The sequence below is a fragment of the Medicago sativa genome, chromosome 5 (genome assembly GCF_051527215.1).
Source record: "Medicago sativa cultivar Bolivia chromosome 5, Bolivia_mono, whole genome shotgun sequence".
NCBI classification, from domain to species: Eukaryota; Viridiplantae; Streptophyta; class Magnoliopsida; order Fabales; family Fabaceae; genus Medicago; species Medicago sativa.
Genome location: NC_140753.1, coordinates 9,449,768 through 9,470,817, shown reverse-complemented (window position 1 = coordinate 9,470,817; position 21,050 = coordinate 9,449,768). Strand labels below are relative to the sequence as shown.

Here is a 21,050-nt window from a genome sequence, read left to right as displayed (position 1 = left end):
CAATAGATAACATCCCAATGGGCAAAAGTACTTGGACCATAAGAAGAAAAAGGGTAGGATGAGGTTTTCCTCTTAATGGACATATAGCATATATTTGCTGGAATGCATACTTATGGGGCATTTCCGATATAGTCTACCTATGTGAGAATGAAGTTTGGCCGCTTCACGGAGTTCAAGGGTTTGACTCTTAAATTCTCATGAAAAGGGATATATGACACAAGGCCTTCTTAATGTGTCATCTTACAAGTCTCTTTATCAATGGTACCGAGATTCTATGTGTAAGTTATGCACACTTGTTCTAATGAATAGTTGGTTCAAAGCTTGCCTACCATACTATTTGGGAATGAGCGAAAACTTAACTTACTAAGTAATGGTTCAAATCGCGAGATACCATTATCTGAAGGCATGGAATTTCCGGATTTATGTGATTTAGTATTTTGAAAATGGTGGGGGATTGTTGGTGATTTCCAAAATAATGGAATCACTTTAGAACCAAAAGTTGTAACTCTTCATGGGAATCATTCATATACATTGGAACCTTTGGCAAAGAGATGCTTAATGAACATTTTCATTGATTCAAATGTATATGGTTATAACATTTGGCAAAAGGGTGCTTAATGAACCATAACATTGATTCAAGTGTATATGATCATAATCTTTGGCAAATGGGTGCTTAATGAATCATAGCATTGATTCAAGTCAAAGGGGTGTTTTCTTTCATGTGAAGAGTCATATAATGCACTATAAATGTTTGGCATTTGGGCATTAGTTGGACACACACAAAAAAGGACAACAACATAATTCTCCATCATTCTCTTACTCTAAATCATCCATCAATTCTCTAATGCATGAGTGAATTGCTGGAACCATAAATCTGTAAAATACTGTTAGGAGATACGCTTGGTGTGGTTGTGCAATACACGTCAAGGAACTCATAGTATCCTGAAGGGGATTCGCCGGTCATTCCTTATTGCATCCAATATACAGTTATTGGTGGGGGCGAATCGAACCTAAAGGTTAGTATGGCAACCCCATACGCTTTGAGTTTGCATGCATAACCATTAATCTTTTCAGGTTTCAAGTACAGCAACATCTTCCCAACAATCAAGATATACAACAAATCTTTGGAATTTATGTGCACACTTCATCATAGTCATCTTCATCATCTTCTTGGTCAAGTTATTGCAGCAGACCCCCAAAACAAGATATACAACAAACTTAATAACTTGATTTGAACACTACTAATTTATACAAAACCAGTTTTAAAATTTCTGGTTTTAACATTTTTGTGCATACTTCTTGTTTACTATTTACAGTCATCTTCAAACATGGCAATGGCATTAGGAAACTGTTATTAAAATCGAAATTGTTTTGATTAATTGACAAAAGTCATACTGTACCAATTTAAGCCTACTATACATTAAAGTTAAACCTATGTAGCGTAGCGGCCATCACCAAATAGCTATAGTCTATAGAGCATAGCAGGTAGCAGTGTGACCACTACATCGAAGTCTAGGGAAACAATACAAGCACTACACATGAACACCAAAACACAGAGAATGCAAAAAACTAAACACATTCATTACTAATCATCAAACTTCATTGCTATTAATATTTCAAATCTAATATATAATTGAAGTAGCAAATTAGTTATAGCCTCAAAAGCTTAAAATAACACATCTAATATTAAAAAATAACATAAAACAAAATAGGAAATAAGTTCTAGTCTCCCGGGCTCAAAATAACATGTCTAATACTCAAACATATCATCATAAAGTAAAATAGAAAATAAGTTCTAGCCTGCAAGGTTCAAAATAAAATAAACGAAGGAAATATAGGAAAAACAGAAGCATTCTCCATTGTCTATGGACACAATGATCATCTGCAGTGTTGCCAAAAGTTGCATCAAAGAGCTCCTTCACAACCTGCAATTAAAAGAAACTCAAATATAACTCATGGAAAAAAAAATCAAGAGTATTTCATATTCAAGACATCTATTTTCCAGGGACAAAATCACACTCACTTGTAATGATATACATAAAAGATCAACCCCATCAGCAGGAATTCTATAAACTAGAATAAATTAGCAACATTGTACGGTGAAGAAAGGAAGAAACTAGCAATAATGTTATCCTTCTTCACGCCATAGGTAATTCAGTGCCGTAAGTATAACTCTCAAAGTAAATATCCTATAAACGCATCAATTTGTTATTGTATTATATTAAGCCTGAATGTTATCCTATTATATTATGCAAACTTGTTCAGATCAAAAGATAGATATAAAAGATTATAAAAAACTCCACAATCGTTATGACTAGAAATAGTGGCCTTTTTTATTAAATAATTTATGAAAACTTGAATGTTCCCCTTAAGCAAACATGTCCGAAAATGCGTTAGTATTTTTGCCTAGAATACTTCTACATAGATGAGGAGTTATTGGTTCGTCTGTTATCATGCCTTAGTTTTTAAGAGGTATATTTTTGGTAGTTCAATTTATCTTGTATAATTATGTTTTACCTCTTCAATTTATCTTGTACAGCAAATCTTTATAACAACAAATTGGTATAAGGAGTATTCATCTTGAGGGATCTCATAACAATGTCATCACCACTACATGATGGTGAGGAGTACGAAAAACAATGGCGTGCTACTACTGTGTACAATCATTTGTGAAGTTCAAAAATTCCTCCAGGAGTAATGGCTTGTTTGAAAACACAACTTGATGAGTAATTTCTGAACATCACATGAATAAAATATGGTCTTTCCAGCAACTAAGGAAGAAAGGAGATTTATTGGAAAATGACTTGGTGCTTTTATGTAATATCCCGCTGAAGTCTAGGTAGACTGATGTATTAGTTGAACGTGTTAGAACGAAATAATTTATTAAGTGTAAATTATTTATTGAGACATGCGAAGATATTCGGTAAAAATCTCACATATTATTTCAACGGACTTGAGGAATTATATGGTTACGAATTAACGGAGGGTAATTGTATCTTTTCCCTGAAGGGCATTTTGGTCATTGGGACTTAAGATTTTTTTTAAGAAACCCACTTTCCCCACATTTCTCTAGAAGTTTCCTTATCCTTTCTCTCTCTCGTCACCCACTCTTTTCTCCCTTAACCTCCACCATTTTTTTTTTTTTCTGTTGCAAGTTTTTTCTTTTTAAGTTCCCACTACTACAAACTTGTTATATAGTGATTGGTTTAGATATAATTTTTTTTATCACTATATTAATTAATTTAGAGACGGACTCTTTAATTATTATTTTTGATGGGACTGACTCTTTAATTATTAGTTTTAATTATTAATTAAAGTACTATAAAAATGTTAGCCTCATAATTCTTATGACGCTTTAATGTCCAATAAAAGTTTAGAAAAAAAAACTATAAAAAACTCGTAAAAAGTAAAATATGAATCCTCATATAATTGTACACTAAGAGTGAAAAACAGAAATAAATTCAACATTTTTTAAGAAGCTGGCGAAAATATTTTTTAAAGGAGCTGACGAAAAACACATCAACCCATTATTGGAGTTTTAATATATATTTTATTAATAAATTAGTAAATTATCCTAAAAACAATTTCATTTTTTGACAGAAAAACAGTTTCTTTTTAGGACCCACTTTATAAACAACTTTTGTAGACCACAAAAAGTATACATGGTACCAACCTTAAATCTAAGTCATTCAATTTTTAAACCATGAATCAAAGGTTAGAAGTGTGTTTGTGTATGTGTGCACAAATTTTACAGTTTGTGTATGTGTGCACAAATTTTACAAATTCCATTCCCTAAGTCATCATGCATAAGCTTCAAAGGAGTTCTTTGTAGTGATGTGAGCAAGAACCAAACTTCAAAAGCTAATCTCTCCCTCCATTTTGGTGAACCGCCCTCCCACTTTTTTTTTTCTTTCTAAATTCTTCATTTTTCTTCCAAATTTCATGGAATCCAATATATATAACCTTTCTTTTGGACCACCCATGTGTGGAAGAATCACTAGTAAGTATTAATTTTCATTCCACTCTTTCTTTCCAGTGTTGGCCGAACTACACCATCAACACCACCATTTTCACCCTTTTTGTTGAATTGTTCATATTAAACTTTGGTGTATGTTGTAAGTGTAACTTGGAGCTGTTTATGTGTTGTAAGAATATTCAGAAGCAAGGTAGTGGATTTAAGCCATAAACTGTTTTGGCACATAAGAGATTATTTTGAGTTGTTGTTTGGGCTGCTATAAACTAAGGGATAATAACAAGTGGTATATGTATGGTTTTTGATATGTTATTATGTTTGGAGTGATAAAACAGAAGCTTGAGTTATTTTATGAATGGCTAATGTTGTGTAGATGATTTTGGATATTGTTGGTACTATTTTGAGTTGTTAAGAGCAAGGATTAGGGACTAAGCGTGAGCTGCTGCCTGTGTACGTGGGTACAGATATGAGTATGTATGTTTAGAGAAAGACAAAGTTTGAAGCTATGTTTGGGTGTTAAGTTCGTATGGACAATTTTCGTTTGTATCTTTTCCTGTGTATCCTGAAAGTAAATAACTGTTGGAGATTTAGATTCTTCATTCAATTCCCTTCAATTCGGACATAAGTTCCATGCAATTCCAATTAGTAATGAACTCGGAAAGTGCGTTTGAAGTTGGACAATGTTGCTGGAAAAGCTGCAAAATAAGGTTACGGGTTTTGGGACAAGGCTCCACAAAAACGTATTGAAGTCTGGAGACAAAGTTGAAGTAAAGGTCCTGATGTAGGATTTCAGCAGAATCAGAGTTCACATGCGACAACTCGCCGAAGTAAACATGAAGCATCGTCTAGCGAGAAGGTGCAGAAATGGAGTCTGAGTTCAGACGGAACTATGTACAAGCTCCGGAGAATGTTTGAGGTGAGTTCCTTTAGCTTAGAACCCACCTTTGGAGATCGATTATAATTATGCTAGATTATTAAGATAATATGAATAATTAGACCATTTTATGAATTACTTGCCTTTTGTGCAAACCTATCTATTATGCCATATGAATGGTACATTTGAAGTAGAATAAATATAAGATAGTTAGAATGATTATTTCTTGATTAGGCTCCCTTACTTGTTTATTCTAAAATCTCTTTTATGTTAATACGTATGTTGATGTTAGTGTAAATGTTGGAGGAAAATTAGCAACACAATTGATGCATATATACTTATAAAAATGATTTGAAAGAAAAATTTGAAATGGAGCTTATTAGTAACATGTTCACAGTGAGTATAATTTGATTTTAGCGATAAAAATCATTTTGAAACTATAATTTGATTTTTTTTCTATTGAAAACTTCTGATCCGTTTGCTGCAACGAAGAGACAATGCAGCCTATGAGTAACATGCTCATAGAAATTTAAGATAAAATCTCCGTTTGCTGCAACGAAGAGATAATGCAGCCTATGAACCAAATTGTTCATAGTAAACCGTTCGCCACAACGAAGAGATAATGTGGTATATTTCCGTTCGCCACAACGAAGAGATAATGTGGTATATTCCGTTCGCCACAACGAAGAGATAATGTGGTATATTCCGTTCGCCACAACGAAGAGATAATGTGGTATATTTCCGTTCGCCACAACGAAGAGATAATGTGGTATATTTCCGTTCGCCAACACGAAGAGATAATGTGGTATATTCTCGTTCGCCACAATGAAGAGATAATGTGGTTTATGTACAAATAATTTATATCGATGAGATAGTAAATTCACATCATGAGATGCGATGATAAAGTATACGAGATTGTGTCAAATTTCAGTAGCTTTGTATTTTAGAGAAGTGTGTCAATATGAAAATTATGTTTGGAATGAATTAGTTACAAAGCAATATTTTATGGGCATTTTACTAATCGTTGGAAATGAAGAATTTTAGTTATGGAACTCCGACTTAGTTAGCCGAAGCTAGTTGTTATCGGAAAAGAATCAGAGACATACTCAAATAAGTATGTCAAAGTATAAGCTATACAGAGTACGATAGATTGGATATATGTTTATGATTATTATTATGTTTATGATTAAAGTTATGAGTAAGACTATATATTTATTATATGATCAAAATAGTATTTCAGACTGCGATTTTAGTTATCCCTTGATCGCTCAGTTATGCATAATGAAATTGTATAAACCCAAAATGGGTTGAGGTTAGAAACAGATGGCGATCCTAGGTTCCCCGAGGTTGCCTACAACCTAGGATAGATGGAACTCACTGAGACATCTTGTCTCACCCAAATCCCTTTTATTTATTTCAGATGTACAAGTTATTATACGATAGGATGGCTCGTGATGAAGAAGCAGACATAGCTGGACCATGTAAAGTACACATCAGTGAAGGTAATAGGCGAGAAATTCTATGATTTGTTCAGAGAATATTTATTTATTTTATAATTTCAATGTATCTGACGCCAAGTTTAACACACATGCTAAACATTCTAGGTGATTTCTAGTAGGGGTGTTTCATTTTACCCAGGATAACTTTTAGATAGGATGCTATTGAATAATTGGTCATCAACCAATGCTTTATGAGTTGTTAATGCTTTGTTTGTCGTAGACTTTACCATCCTTTAATCCCTGTATCAATTAGCTTATTAGCATGTTTCTTCTTATTATACTTCTTCTGCCTTCTTGACATAAATGGAGTGAATAAACTTCCCTCCTCAATATCTCCTTCAAGGTTCTTCTCTTGCTCATCACTCCTATCCGTCTCTTCATCAGATAAGTCTCTCCATTGAGTTCTTAATATGCTTACATTCTTCCTTGAAGCAGTACTAGGATTGTTTGCCTCTTTGGATACACTCTTCATAGCTGCAGACGAAGGTCCTGTGATAGCTGCCTCCTTTTGAGACTTGTGAGTGGGGCTGCTGGCTAGCATATCCAAATCCTCAACATATGTGTTTGCACCATTAGAACTACTTGGGTTTAAACTCTTTTCAACAGCAGGTTGCGTGGCACAATTATTCCTTATTTTCACGGTACTATTGACCATTTCATCAATAGGATCAATAGCTATCCTTTCAATTTCAGGTTGTGTTACATTATCGCAGTTTAAACTACTGAACTGGTTATTCTTTGAGGTGCTAGCAGTATTATCTAAAACATTTTCTACATCCAAAGCCTTGTTTTTTGCTTTGCCAACAACAGGTTCCTCAATCAACATAGAATGCTGCTGCACTATACAGTTAGTGAGCATTCCTCCAACACTATTTCCAGCTACATTACTCACCAGCTGATCACACAACTTATCTGGAATAACCTCAACAGAATTCATATTAGAGTGTTTCACAAAATTAGGGACCATAGTTTCCTTAGACAAAACATTGTTGTCGATTTTCTTCACAATCATTGCGTTCTCATTTTCAAACTCAGCAGTTATGTGTGCATTTGGAGCTGCTAATGACTCCACTTTTTCCAATTGCACTTGATGCTAATCTAACCCTTGCATATGCACAAAACACAACAATTATCATAATTGCAAGGTATATTTTTATTGCATACAAGCGAAAGGGATCAAACATATATGCTAGTAAAAGATTAGAAGGTGAGCCACGAATAAACAAAATCCTAGACCTTTCACCTTCACAAGAACGCACAAAAATTTCTCTTGTGGGCAGCCACGTAACTTGAATAATAATCACACACCCCTACCAACCCAAGAACATATAACAGAAATTTGAATGTTATCACTGAGCAAAACGCCCACAAGATGCAAATCATAGATCAATTTTTTTTTTTTTTTTTTTTGCATTTCTTTTTGTTTGAATTCATATAATAGAACACATTTGCATCAAGAAGTTCAAATCTCAGGTTCTATTCTCACTCTATATATAAGACCTCAATCTTTATTCTCAGTTATTGTGAGTAAAGAGTAAAGTGTGAAATTCTGAGAGTGCAAAAGTGTGTAATGTGAGTGGAGTGTGGTGTTTTAAATCAGTTATTGTGAATGGGAAGTTCAAAGGATTTGATATTGAGGACTCACTCATCATAACATAAGGGGCACGTGAAAGTAGATACATATAATACGCACTAACTATGGTTTTGAGCTCTTGAGAATTATGCATTCATTATTGGTAGTAGATGGTGACATGATAGGAAGGAAGAAATAGTTTCATACTCATTTTATATAAGATAGTTTTTTTTTTTTTTTTTTGAAAGAATTTTATATAAGATAGTTATGGACCTCTTGATGTTTCTTTTGGATTTCTTTGAATGTGTTGACTAATGTAGTTTAATATTTACTTATTGGCTATGGATCAAATATACTCTTCTTATTAATTTAGTGTGCTTTGGTTATTCCCCATGGTTTTGTTGATGGTAATTCTCTATCAATCTTTGAATTATTTCTCCAAATTTCAGCAAGCTCAACATCAAGGGAATATAACATAGCTTCTACTTCTAAAGATTTCTATTGAATGTCACCTATTGAAGTATTTGCCTTCTCAAGTTGCCACCTATTGAATCCTTGCATGAGTACAGAACATGGTTTATGAAAGGCATATTGCATCAAAACTACAAAAGGACAAAAACTTCTATTTACATCAAACCAATTTTATGAGTTGGATTTAAAACCATAACCATGCCCCCTATAAAATCAGGTTGGTTTTGGGAATCAGTTTAAAAACTATTTTTCTTTTTCTTTTCCAAAACCTGGTATGAACTTATTAACTGGTTTTTTTGTAAACTACTAATTTGTACAAAACAAGGTTTAAATATTTCCAGTTTTAATACTGCATACTTCTTGTATCTTATTCGTCATTCATCTTAAAATAGTTTCGTTCAATTCACTGAGTCATTATCAATTTAAGCCCATAACCTATTATATATCGATGTTAAGACTATGTAGCATAGCGGCCATCCCCAAAACAATATAACGGTGTAGCGGGTATACCCGCTACATCAAAGTTTCGTGAAACAATTCAAGCACTACACATATGAAAACTAGAACATCGAAGAATGCACAGAATTAAACACAAATTCATTACTAATCATCAAAGTCCAATGCTATTAATATTTCGAACATAATATAATTCAAGTAGCAAATAAGTTCTAGTCTCCAAAGCTCAACATAACACATCTAACATTCAAACAGGACATAAAGATAAATAGGAAATAAGTTCTAGCCTCCAAGGCTTAAAATAAAATAAACGAAAGAACGGAAAAACAGGAGCATTCTCCAGTGTCTACGGGCACAATAATCATCTGCAGTGTTGCCAAAAGATGCATCAACGGGCTCCATCACAACCTGCAATTTAAAAAAAAAATCTTAAATGCAACTCTCAAGAAAGAAAAAAACAGGGACAAAATCACACGCCATTGATATTTCAGGTTTTAGTGTCTCAATAAGTCAAAGAAAATATCCTATACACATTAATTTGTTATCGTTTTATATTAAGCTTGAATGTTAACCTATTATGTTATTCATAAAACGATAGCAAACTGTTATTCATAGGACAATGGAACAGTTGCAATTGAAAGCCGTTAATGTTTGAAAATGATTAATTATGTTTAGCATGTTCCCAGTTGTTAGAGAAAGGCTGTAAGGTGCTATTTGAAGAACAAAAAATGTCTGATTAAAGATGCATACAACATAGAAATGTTCAAAGTTCAAACAAAAGGTGAATGCTTCATCATATAGGTTTGATGAGTGAAATAGAAAGTTTCTGAAGAAGAAGCAACAACAAAAGATGCAGGGAGTTTAGAGAAAGATACTTCAGCAGAAAATGACTAGATTTATAAGAAAAAAAGACGCCTTTAAAGATCAATATGCAGAAAAGGACAGAGAATGATGATGAAATGAAGAAAACAAATCTGAAATGGGTGAGATGGCTAAAATTACAGTGGTTCCAAACCAAAATATTGAAGAATGACAGCACATGTAAGCAAGAGATAAAGATAAATGGTGTAGAAGATCAAGCTCTGTCAGTTGCCAACAATAAACCAATTGGGTAAAGAAAAACAATGCTGCGCTGCTACTGTGTACTAACATTTGTGAAGTTCAAACAATGTTTTGAGTTGTTATTGGTTTGTTTGCCGTAGACCTTACACAACCTAAATCCCTCACAGTTATGTTCAAACATTAAATGGACTAAATTATAGTTTGAAGTTGCTCAATACAGAATAATGAAATACCGAGCTATTCAAAGAAACAAAAACCCGTTATCTGTCAAAAGTAAAAGGGATAGAACAAACTCAATTGCAAGGTATATGCCTATTGTACCCAACTGTATAGAGGCCTTAGTACCCAACTGTTTTCAAAACTAAAAGAATAAAAATAATAAATCACCCTTTCTCAATACCACTGGGCAAAAGACCCACAAGATGCAAATTATAGATCTCAAAATGTGGGAATCTATCTCAGGTTCTATTCTCACTCACTAATATAAGACCCCGATCTTCATACTCAACAACAGTTCAAGAAGATAAAATACAAATTAACAAAACACGCAGTACATGTCACGTATTCATAAGTTCACCATAATCTCCTTTGATATACAATTGGCATCTGTTATGATAAAAGGAAAAAGGTTACAAATTTCACTGAACAATAAACCTACATAACTATTGGTTATCAAACTTTAGGTAACTTTTTATAACATTGGATCAACTTTATGAATGATATTTTTGGTAAAAAACTTATTTCATTTCTAGAAAAACCTTAGCTACATAAAGTCTCTGAGATTCCTAAGTTCTTGGAATTGCGTAAGGTACCTGAAATTCCTAAAGACAATGCAACAAGTACTACTCAAGTTTGAACTACAACTTTCATTACACTGTCTCAGTTCCTAGTTTTCTGCTATCTAATGTATGTTCTTTGATGGGTGCAATATGATTTTTAGTAATTTTCGATGTTGTAGACTTGTAGTACATATTATATTAATAAAACGAACTCTTCAACACTCATGTAGACTTCCACAATGTTCTGAGCAGATGATAAGAGGTCACCTTGTTTTGCTAGAACAATATATTTCATAAATTGAACTTTATATGTCTCCTAGATCCCATAACGGTAAAATCCTCTTTAACTACACCCACTTTTAATTTCTTAAGCACCCTTGGATTTAAAATAATTATCGTAAATGGCTGAGAGAAACCCATAATACAAATATAGTCATTCAAGTAGTATTGAGAGAACTTACATCCCAAAGAATGCCAAGATCTTAGCTTTTAGAAGCCCACCTAACTGCACAAAGAATGATGAGTGAAAAATCAAATTGATGTTTTTCATTTTACAAGTATGTTACAATAACCATATACAAATTGGTGTAAACTAAATGGTGAACAAAATTGGCAAAAACAGTTTTATAAACTACTGACAGAGAAGGTTAAATTTTTACTACTACCAAAACAACATTTGTGCAGCAGGTAGCAGATATGTTAAGAACCAAACCACTAACTATCTAATGCAATGCATGATTGTGGGTTGTATGAAATGTAATGCACAACGTAGGAACCAATAACTTTAACAAAAAGATAAATGAAACAAACACAACCGATGTTGGACGTATCGATCTGTAGTTAACAATGATCCATTAAGATACAATGATTAAGATAAAACATAAAAAACATATCAGGAATCGAAGTTTGACATAAAATATCAGTTGAATATAATGCACAGAAGGTATAGCACATGCATACTAACATTAAGAACAAGGCGATATCAAACTCTCAACGTATATTCCTTGGAACATCAAATCATTGAAATTTTCACTATCTTGAATCTTCAAAGTACCATTTATGGGATGGTAAACAACCAACTCCGATGTCAGGTCATTCGAAATTTCCAACAGCACTTGATCGTCTTCAGAAATATAAAGTACATTATTAATCCATCCCAAGTCAGGAACACTGGCCAATTTAATCCAAGACTCTCTATTTCCATATTCCTTCATTAGCCAAATATCTGAAACCATTTGACTTCCACCATGTCTAGCAAGGATGCACAAGCAATCCCTCAAAACGACCAAGCTAGAAGCTGCCACCTGATCAGGATACAAAATCTGTTGATAGGACTCTGTCCCCAAATCAAGAGAAACAATGGTCTGATAACCATCAGGTACTAACCAATTAATTGTGCCACTCACAAATATTCCCGATTGAAGATGATTGTTATAAAAAGTTACAGGAGGAAATTTTTGTATCAATCTCCAAGAATTGGTACCGGACGTATGAACATTCACTTGAATATCCTGAAGGGTAAAATTACGATAACATATATACATAGAAACAGCAACAACTTTGTATTTATCAATCAATTGATCATAGCCAAAGCCATAAACGGTCCTTACAAATTCGGTGTAGCCCTCAAGAAACATGATGCTCTCATTATTTAGTCGGGGATGATCCAAATAAGGCAATAGGTTGTATTTTCTAGTGGAAGGGTTCCACAAGGCAGCTCGTTGACTAATATTGCTTTCACTTTCAGCTAAACAAAGGATACCATCGCAAGAGCCAACTATGTTAACAGAATTGTCTTCATTGCTGAGAGGGTACTTGATAAATGTACCGTCGATGATCCCGTTCACATTGTTGAAGCATGAACGGAGAGGATAAACTTTGCGAGAGAACTTGTGTGCTCTGCGACAGAACTTGGGTGATTGTTTGTGTTTCATGACATTTAAAATGAGTTTTGGGTTCAAAGTTGAAACACGAAGGTGTTTCATGGCGAATTTGCGATCGGAGGAAATTAGGGAATTCCAGGATTTGCAGACGCATTTGAGTGTCATGAGGAATTTGACAGGAAGCCTCCATAGGATTTCTATTATCAGCTCAAATGGAAGAAAATCATCTCCGGAAGGGTTTCCACCGGAGGCCAATTGCTGCCTCTTCGAGACTGTTTCCACCGTTAGAGGAAGAGAACATCCGATGTCGTTTTTGTCATCGCCGTCGTCACCCATGTCTCAATGTTACCGTGTAATGTTAGGGTTTACTTTATGATAATATATGAAAAAAACTTTTTTTCCTTAAAAAAGCGTAAGAAAATTGCTTTTTTGACACCTTAATGCCCCTGGTGGTAGTTAACTACCACTGGTAAACACGCCGGTTGTTAACTACCGCTGAGTTCTGCATATTAAGAACGCAGAAACCTCCATTTTCTGGTTACAGTGTTGATTGCTAAACTTGTCCATTCAAACCAAAAATCACCCAAACTTCAATTTGCTCGAAAATCAACCAAATTTCGTCAATTAATTCACAAGTAAGTTATATTCTTCATATTTACAAGCAATATAGTTTGTTTAGGGTTTTATTTTACATATTTTGGAGCAAAATGTTAGTTTCACATTAGGTTAGAAAATTGAAAATGAAGCATGATTTTGATGTTTTAAAGTATTGTTTATGCTGTATTTGTTGTTTAGAAACAATGTAGGTACAATGTAGCCCTTTAGATGTTCAAATCACACTAATTATGCTCCTAATTTAGAATGCACATAAGGTGTTTGATAAAATGCATAAGTGAGGAAATCTTGCTTTTTTTGTGTAATTTGTTTTCAATTATGTTCAATTTTATAAAGTATATATGTTATAATTATTATAAGCTTGGATTTTTAAATTTTTTGGCAAGTTTGAAGCATGACATAATGTGGTATGTTATATAAAGTTTGATGAATGTGTTATATTAAATTTTATGAATGCCTAAGTTTTATTTTTGATATGTTACATGTTACTTGCTATGTTCAATGCCTTAAAAGTTTTAAATACATTGTATGAATGCCTATGTTCGCCTATGTTCAATGCCTTAAGTAAATGCTTAGATACATTGTATTCTTAAATACATTGTCAACTTATTTATGTTTTTTAAAATTTGTTTTGTACAGATATGGCTAGGGATACGGATGAGCAGCAGCGGGTTATTAGAGAGGATAGGATGCGGAGAGGTAAAGAGGCGAGTACCGCTAGTGCTCGGAGAGAAAAGAGGGCTGAAGACCCGTATGTCCCTAAGACTTGGAGGCGCAGAGACCAGATGATACATGGAGAGGGCTCACAGGCACATGTGGATGATTCCTCCCAGGTGGTTGATCCGACACCAGCGCATGATTATGCTGGGTATGCGGATGATGATTTTGTTGGCTATGATCGGATGGAGGAGGAGAGGATGTATTTTCAGCCGCCGCAGGACGAGGCAGAGGATGAGGGTGAGGGGGTGCCAGAGGGGGTGCCAGAGGATGTTGTGGCAGATTATATGGAGGCACATAATGTTATTCCTGAGGGTGAGCCTGAGCGTGAGCCTCAGCCACGACGAGGTGGTCGTGTTCCGCGGATACCGCCCTATCCTGCTGGAGAGGCTCCCTTTCCTGGAGGACCTCAGACCACGTCATTGTTGTCCGACTACACGAGGCGTAAGTTGTTTAATTAATTAAAATAAGATAGCGTAAGTTGTTTAATTAATTAAAATAATGTAGCGTAAGTTGTTTAATTAATTAATATAATGTGGCGTAAGTGATTTAATTAATTAAAATTAGGTAGCGTAAGTTGTTTAATTAATTAATATAATGTAGCGTAAGTTGTTTAATTAATTAATATAACGTAGCGTAAGTGATTTAATTAATTAAAATTAGGTAGCGTAAGTTGTTTAATTAATTAAAATAACGTAGCGTAAGTTGTTTAATTAATTAATATAATGTAGCGTAAGTGATTTAATTAATTAAAATTAGGTAGCGTAAGTTGTTTAATTAATTAAAATAATGTAGTGTAAGTGTTTTATTTATTTAAAATAATGTAGCGTAAGTGTTTTAGTTAATTAAAATAATGTAGCGTAAGTGTTTTATTTATTTAAAATAATGTAGCGTAAGTGTTTTAGTTAATTAAAATAATGTAGCGTAAGTGATTTAATTTATTAAATATAATGTAGCGTAAGTGTTTGAATCATTTAAAATAGTGACAATGTCTTATTTAATTTGAATTTCAGATGTGGCATGATGCAATGGGTTATAAGTGCGTAAACGCAGGGAAAAGGTTGAAGGAGCTTGATAAGCCGGAGGAGGCTTTGAGATGGTTTTGGGAGCCTGTGGAGGGGTCTGGCCTCCATGGTTTGATACACGTTGGGTATTCGACTGTGACCCATGCCATGATACGTGCTCTGTACGAGAGGTGGCACACGGAGACGAGTAGTTTTCATCTACCTGTGGGGGAGATGATGATCACTCTGGACGATGTGCATAATCTTCTGCACATTCCTATTTACGGCCGCATGTTGGAGCACGATGAGTCGATGGATCGGGACCGATCGATTGATATGATGACCAGGTTGTTGGGAATGTCTGATGCTGATGCCAGAGATCAGGTTAGGGATGAATCTCCTGGTCATATCAGTTATCCCGCACTTAAGCGGGTTTATGAGGAGCACCTGACTGAGGCTAGACGGCTTGAGCGTCCACAGTCGAGGGGGGAGATGCAGGAGAGAGCCAGGAGGAGGGCGTGCTGTGTGAGGAGTTTCCTTCTATATCTCGTCGGTTGTGCGTTGTTCACTAACAAAACGAATAGACACATCGACTTGATATATCTTGATTGCATTGCGGACTTGGGGGCGATTGGGAAGTGGTCATGGGGAGGGATGACCTTAGCCTACCTCTACGATTATCTGGATGATTCTGTTATCTTGAATAACAGAACGATGGCTGGCTCTGCGACTCTTTTGATGGTAATATTTATCTTAATTTCTTTATGAATTTATTTTATAAATTTAATTATCATGTTAGACTATTATTTTGTGTATTAACTACTTTATTGAATATTTAACTCGAATAATTATTTTTGTGTATTATTTATTTTGTTGCAGGGATGGATTATGGAGCATTTGCCAGGCATGGCTCATAGCCCGAGATATTGCGGCCAGGCATGGCGAGATGACCAAAGAGGAGGTTGTCCAGGAGGTCATGCGGATAGTTAGTGCTACTGAGCATGCCCTTACTTATCAGATTTCCAGGCGGCGCAGGGGTTAGCAGAGGCAGTGTAACGCCCACTTTTTAATTACTTGATTTATTCCTTGTTACTTGATTTATTGGTTTATTTATTGAGCCTAGAAATATATTTATATATATTTATATGAATTATGTGATGAGATGTGAATATTATATGATTTCGTATGATTTTATGTGGTTAGAACATTTATGTGATTTTATATGGTTTATGTGCCGTGATATTTATGTAATGTATTTATGTGAATATATTTGTTATTTGTGAGAGATATATTTAATTTAGAAATAAATAAGATTATGAGGAGTATATGATTTTGTGAAGTTGTTACGTTGGGTGACTTATTTTATTTAATAAATAAAATAAGATATGAAAAATAAAATAAAAATATTAGAATTTGGGCTGTGGTGTGAAAAGAGTATTTTTAGAGGTGTAAAGAGAAATTAGAGTGAGGTTATAAATAGAAGGAGTTAGGTTGAGAAAAGTTTTTAGGCAGAAAGTACGTTTTTGGAGAAAAAGGGAGAAAAATCAGAAAAGAGGAGAACAAGAGGGAGCCCATCGATTTTCATCTATAACCACGTAAGGGTGAGACTAACTTTCAATATTATTAAGAGTATGATTCTGAAAGATGGATTTAGCATGATTAGGTTGAGTTTTGTGAGAATTGATGAATTAGGGTTTGAGGGAGTTTGAGGATTAATTGATGAAAAGTTGTTAGATTGATGAAGAGACTGTAATTAGACCTTAGATAATCCCCATAATGATTATCAGAAGTACAGTTAAAACTCTATAAATTAATAATGTCAGGACCGGAGAAATTTATTAATTTAGAGAGTTATTAATTTATCGATAAATTAATAATTATTAATTTAAAGAGTTTTTAAGTAATTATACTGTACATACCAAACAAAAAGGCAAATTAGTCTATGCCTCTTAGAATTACGTTACAACGAACCTTGGGACTTAACGTAAATTAGTAACTACTGTGTTCATATGCATTGGAAATCAATAATGACTTTTGAAGTACAGTAAATGTAATCAAGAGGAACAAATGTGTTCAATGTATTCTTAATATATTTTTTTTCAGTTTCTATGAATTATTAATTTATGATTTTCTTGGGATCGAAAATTATAAAGGGATCTCCCGAAAAATTATTATCTTATTATTTTATCGAGTTTTTCAATTTTTTACATTGGCCCAAGTCGGGACCGGACAAATTTATTATTTTAGAGAGTTTATTAATTTACCGAGTATTAAATTAAAGAGTTTCTACTGTAATTTTGAAGCTAAAACTATGTGATTAGATGAGATATCAGTGAGTTAAGAATTAGGGTTGTGAGGTTTTGGAAAACGATTTTTTTTGTGTGGTTTAAACTTGAATTTTTCTGTAGAATATGATAGAGCTTAGTGTCAGGAGCGCGTAGGCGAAAACGGCATCGAAAACGGATTAACGGTTTAGGTTTTATGCACGAAAACGTGAAAGGTAGAAAATCTGATGTTGTCTGTCGAACTATGAACGTGCCACGATGGAAGCCCAACGTGCCACGATTTTTCCAGAACCGAAACCATTTTTAGGCTGTCCAAACGTGCCACGATGGTACCTCAACATGCCACGATGCAGTGTTGACTTAAACTATATTTGACCCATTTTTATGCCTCTAAAGGGTTCCTAAGATGTACAGTAAGACCCCAAATCAATAAGCTTAATGAGAGGGATTTAATTAAGGGTTATAGGAGTAGTTCCTTGCCATAATGTAACCCACCTTGCAAGTAAGTGATGTTTAGTTGCCTTGATTAGCTTCCTTGCGATCCTTTCGCACACGTAGTCTTGAAATGACCTTGGGGTAGGGATGAAAGTTGTTCATGAGATTATAAAGTATCCAGAGAGCTTAAGTTAAGATGATTTTATGTTAATAGAAGATGATGAATGATAATAATATATGATTAATATGTGATTTATAAAGATGTTTATAATGCAGTTTCTCATTGAATGATATTGCTATTTTATGATGCTGATTATGTGCTGCTATGTTACTATTACTATTGAATTATGATGATTAATGAGACGATTAGTGTGCTAATGCTATATGATTATTATGTGACTTATGTGCGATGTTTATGACGTTGTTGCCTATTGATTGATGTTCATTATTATGCTATTCCTGAGTTATCATGTTGCTGTTAATTGATTATGTTGCATGAGTCTACTTGAGATGTCGTCCAATCTGTTGAAGTCTTTAAGAAGTTGTCCATTTTAATGGAATTGTATAAGATGTTCATGTTGTTGTTCAAGTTGCATTTAGAGTTGTGTTGTTGCATAGTCAGCGATGGGGGCTTAATGCCTGACAGGTCCTTTATGACCTTAGCGATGGGGGCTTAATGCCTGACAGGTCCTTTATGACCTTAGCGATGGGGGCTTAATGCCCGACAGGTCCAATTATGACCTTAGCGAAGGGGGCTTAATGCCCGACAGGTCCAATTATGACCTTAGCGAAGGGGGCTTAATGCCCTGGTGGTACCACATGCATGTTGAAGTTGTCTAAGTTGTTGCGAAGTTGTCTAAGTTGTTGTTGAAATTGTCTAAGTTGATGTTGAAGTTGTCTAAGTTGTTGCGAAGTTGTCTAAGTTGTTGTTGAAATTGTCTAAGTTGATGTTGAAGTTGTCTAAGTTGTTGCGAATTTGTCTAAGTTGTTGCGAAGTTGTCTAAGTTGTTGTCGAAGTTGTCTAAGTTGTTGTTGAAGTTGTTGTTGCATTGCAGAGTCGTCGTAACTTATATTTAATGAGGATCTAACGATTTGATGATGATGTTTGATTATGTTTTGATGATGATGTTTGATGATGATGTTGTTTATGATTGATGATGATAATAATATGATACTAAATGAATATTAATGATGATGTTATGATGTCTTGAGTTGTTAAATATATGATGATACTTGGTTATGATTTAAAGGTGATTTTGCTTATGAATTAAGAATGATATTTGTTTACGAACTAATGATGATATATGATGATAATAATTAATTATGATTTGTTAAGATGCTAAGTGATAAATGTTTAATATGTTAGAGATGTCTTACGTTGTTAAATGCATTTTGATGAATTATATGCTTAATTTGTTGACTGTGAAATCTCACCCCTTCTGCGTATATGTTGCCTCGACCGTGGGTAATGTGCAGGTATTAAAGATTAGAAGTGTTCGTGAGAGGACTCCTCACTTGTGTCTAGGTGCTCTGATACGTAACGGGATGGGGCTTGCTTTCTTATCTATTCCTTACGTGTCTTTATGAACTTTTTACGAATAAGTATTGAATCAAATTATGAGATTTTCTAATAAGGCCTGCGTGCCAAGACTTTGTTCATGTTGAACTATTTCCGCTGCGTATTTCCTTATTTTTATGATGTTGAACCTGGAAGGATATTTATTAATATCTATTTTATGACTTAAAAGTAGTATGTGACATTCCGTTTATGAATTAAATACTCTGATTTTAAATGAAATTTTCAAGTTGGGAAAACGGGGTGTTACAGGCAGGGTCAGCAGAGGCAGGGTAGGCAAGGCTGATTAGTATTAGGATTTTTTTATGTATTTTTTGACTACGATGATCATGATGTATTATTATGACATGTTCCATACATTTTCCTATTTCTATGACATATACGTACATTCGTTTTATATTATTTCTTGCGTTTTAATTTTACCATGTTCCTGTTAAATATTGGATGAATATGTTTAGGTATTATTAGATGAAAATTTTAGAAGAATTTTCAATTGGTTATTTGATAAAAAATTTAGATGAAAATGAAAGTTAAAATTGGTTGGGAAAGACACAAAATAAGGAAGATGGAAATGAGCTGCTGGAAAATGATCAAGTACGTAGCGGCAGTTAACAACCGCTACATTAAGCTTTGGCGGTTGTTAACAACCGCTGGCACTCAGCGGTAGTTAACTACCGGCGTGTTTTCCAGCGGCAGTTAACAACCTCTGGGGGTAATTTGGTCATTTCCATGTGTCAATAGGAAGTATTCTATGTCAGAAAAGCAATTTTCAAAGTGTAATAGTTTTTTTTTTGGATACAAGTAGGCCAAAGCCCAAATAGAGTGAAAGTAACAACTAAACAAGATAATTTCTTTTCTGCCGTTTGGTTTTGCTCTTTCCCCCCTTTGTTTTTATGCTTATGTGAATTAACTACTCACGTTGAAAAATGATGAACGTGAGTTAACTCACATTGAACATTTTTAACGGGAACGACCAAAACTAAACGGGAGAAGAGCAATTTCAAGAGGTGTAAAACATTGAAGGTATAATCCGAACATTAAATATAACAATTTCAAATACTTCAAACAACATAATTGAATAAAGTATAACACGTAATAAAACAAAATATAATAGATCACGAACCAGACAAACTAACTTCTTCGTTGGGTTCCTCTAGCAAAGCCTTGATCTTTTCGTAGATCATAGGCCGGATCAAACCTTTTTAAATTTCTTCAACATATCTGACCAATGAAACGTCCAACTCGATAGGTCCTTCAGTACTGTCTTAACCAAATATCAAGAACATGGTTCTCACGTCATCGTCGTTCTTGAGCTTCATCTTGATGAACCACACTCTTTTGACTGAGTCGGTTGATGAATGTCACCGTCCACCCTCCTTGAGTCTCTGTGGTTGATTTGATTAAGTTGATCCTTCAATCCGTAGAGCATGACATCATTTCACACCCTGAATAGATGGGTTTTCCCTCTGTTATAGTAAACTGGAGCTAGTTTGGTGTTCAGATCAACGACTGAAGTGTCTATGATTATTTAGTGTGGTTTACAGTATATGAAAACAAGCATACCAAATTATAGAAGGTTATGTGCGTTATGCACCACATAAATTATCGGTACAATGTGGACCACAAAAAAATCTTGTACCGAACATGTTCGAATTTTATAATCCAAAAAATCCCTCACTCCATAAAGTACGAACTTTAACACAAGCTTGAACATTTTTTGATTATATAATCCAAACATTTATGGGATATTAATTAGTTTGAACCAGCTCAGAGCTTGGACGGTTACTTGCTCAACAAGAGTAACTCATGGAACAGGTTTTTGACTAGTTAGACCAGTCATCACACGTT

The 21,050-nt window shown here is 34.3% G+C and overlaps 1 protein-coding gene and 1 long non-coding RNA gene across 5 annotated transcripts in view; one reads left to right on the top strand and one right to left on the bottom strand.

The window, feature by feature from the left end:
• Nucleotides 1-2,952, top strand: part of LOC146919809 (uncharacterized) — a 43,559-nt gene extending 40,607 nt beyond the window's left edge. The window contains exon 2 of the long non-coding RNA XR_015011609.1: nt 2,540-2,952. This is a non-coding gene — a long non-coding RNA (uncharacterized LOC146919809). The remainder of the gene's footprint in view (nt 1-2,539) is intronic.
• Nucleotides 2,953-8,966: 6,014 nt separating this feature from the next.
• On the bottom strand, nt 8,967-12,930 carry LOC146919808 (F-box/kelch-repeat protein At3g23880-like). Of its 4 annotated transcripts, none has more exons than XM_085713207.1 (3): nt 11,652-12,930; nt 11,149-11,192; nt 8,967-9,254 (listed from the first exon to the last, which is right to left on the bottom strand). In XM_085713207.1, the coding sequence occupies exon 1, from the start codon at nt 12,904-12,906 to the stop codon at nt 11,653-11,655; it is 1,254 nt and encodes a 417-aa protein (XP_085569333.1). In that variant the 5' UTR covers nt 12,907-12,930; the 3' UTR covers nt 8,967-9,254; nt 11,149-11,192; nt 11,652. The 4 variants fall into 4 exon arrangements, with proteins under 4 accessions (XP_085569333.1, XP_085569335.1, XP_085569334.1 ...); XM_085713209.1 differs by having other exon boundaries at nt 11,742-12,915; XM_085713208.1 differs by lacking the exon at nt 8,967-9,254 and adding an exon at nt 10,102-10,514.
• Nucleotides 12,931-21,050: the final 8,120 nt, after the last annotated feature.

Excerpts from the sequence above, each read along its gene's own strand:
- LOC146919808 (XM_085713207.1), bottom strand. The coding sequence starts at position 12,906 with ATGGGTGACGACGGCGATGACAAAAACGACATCGGATGTTCTCTTCCT.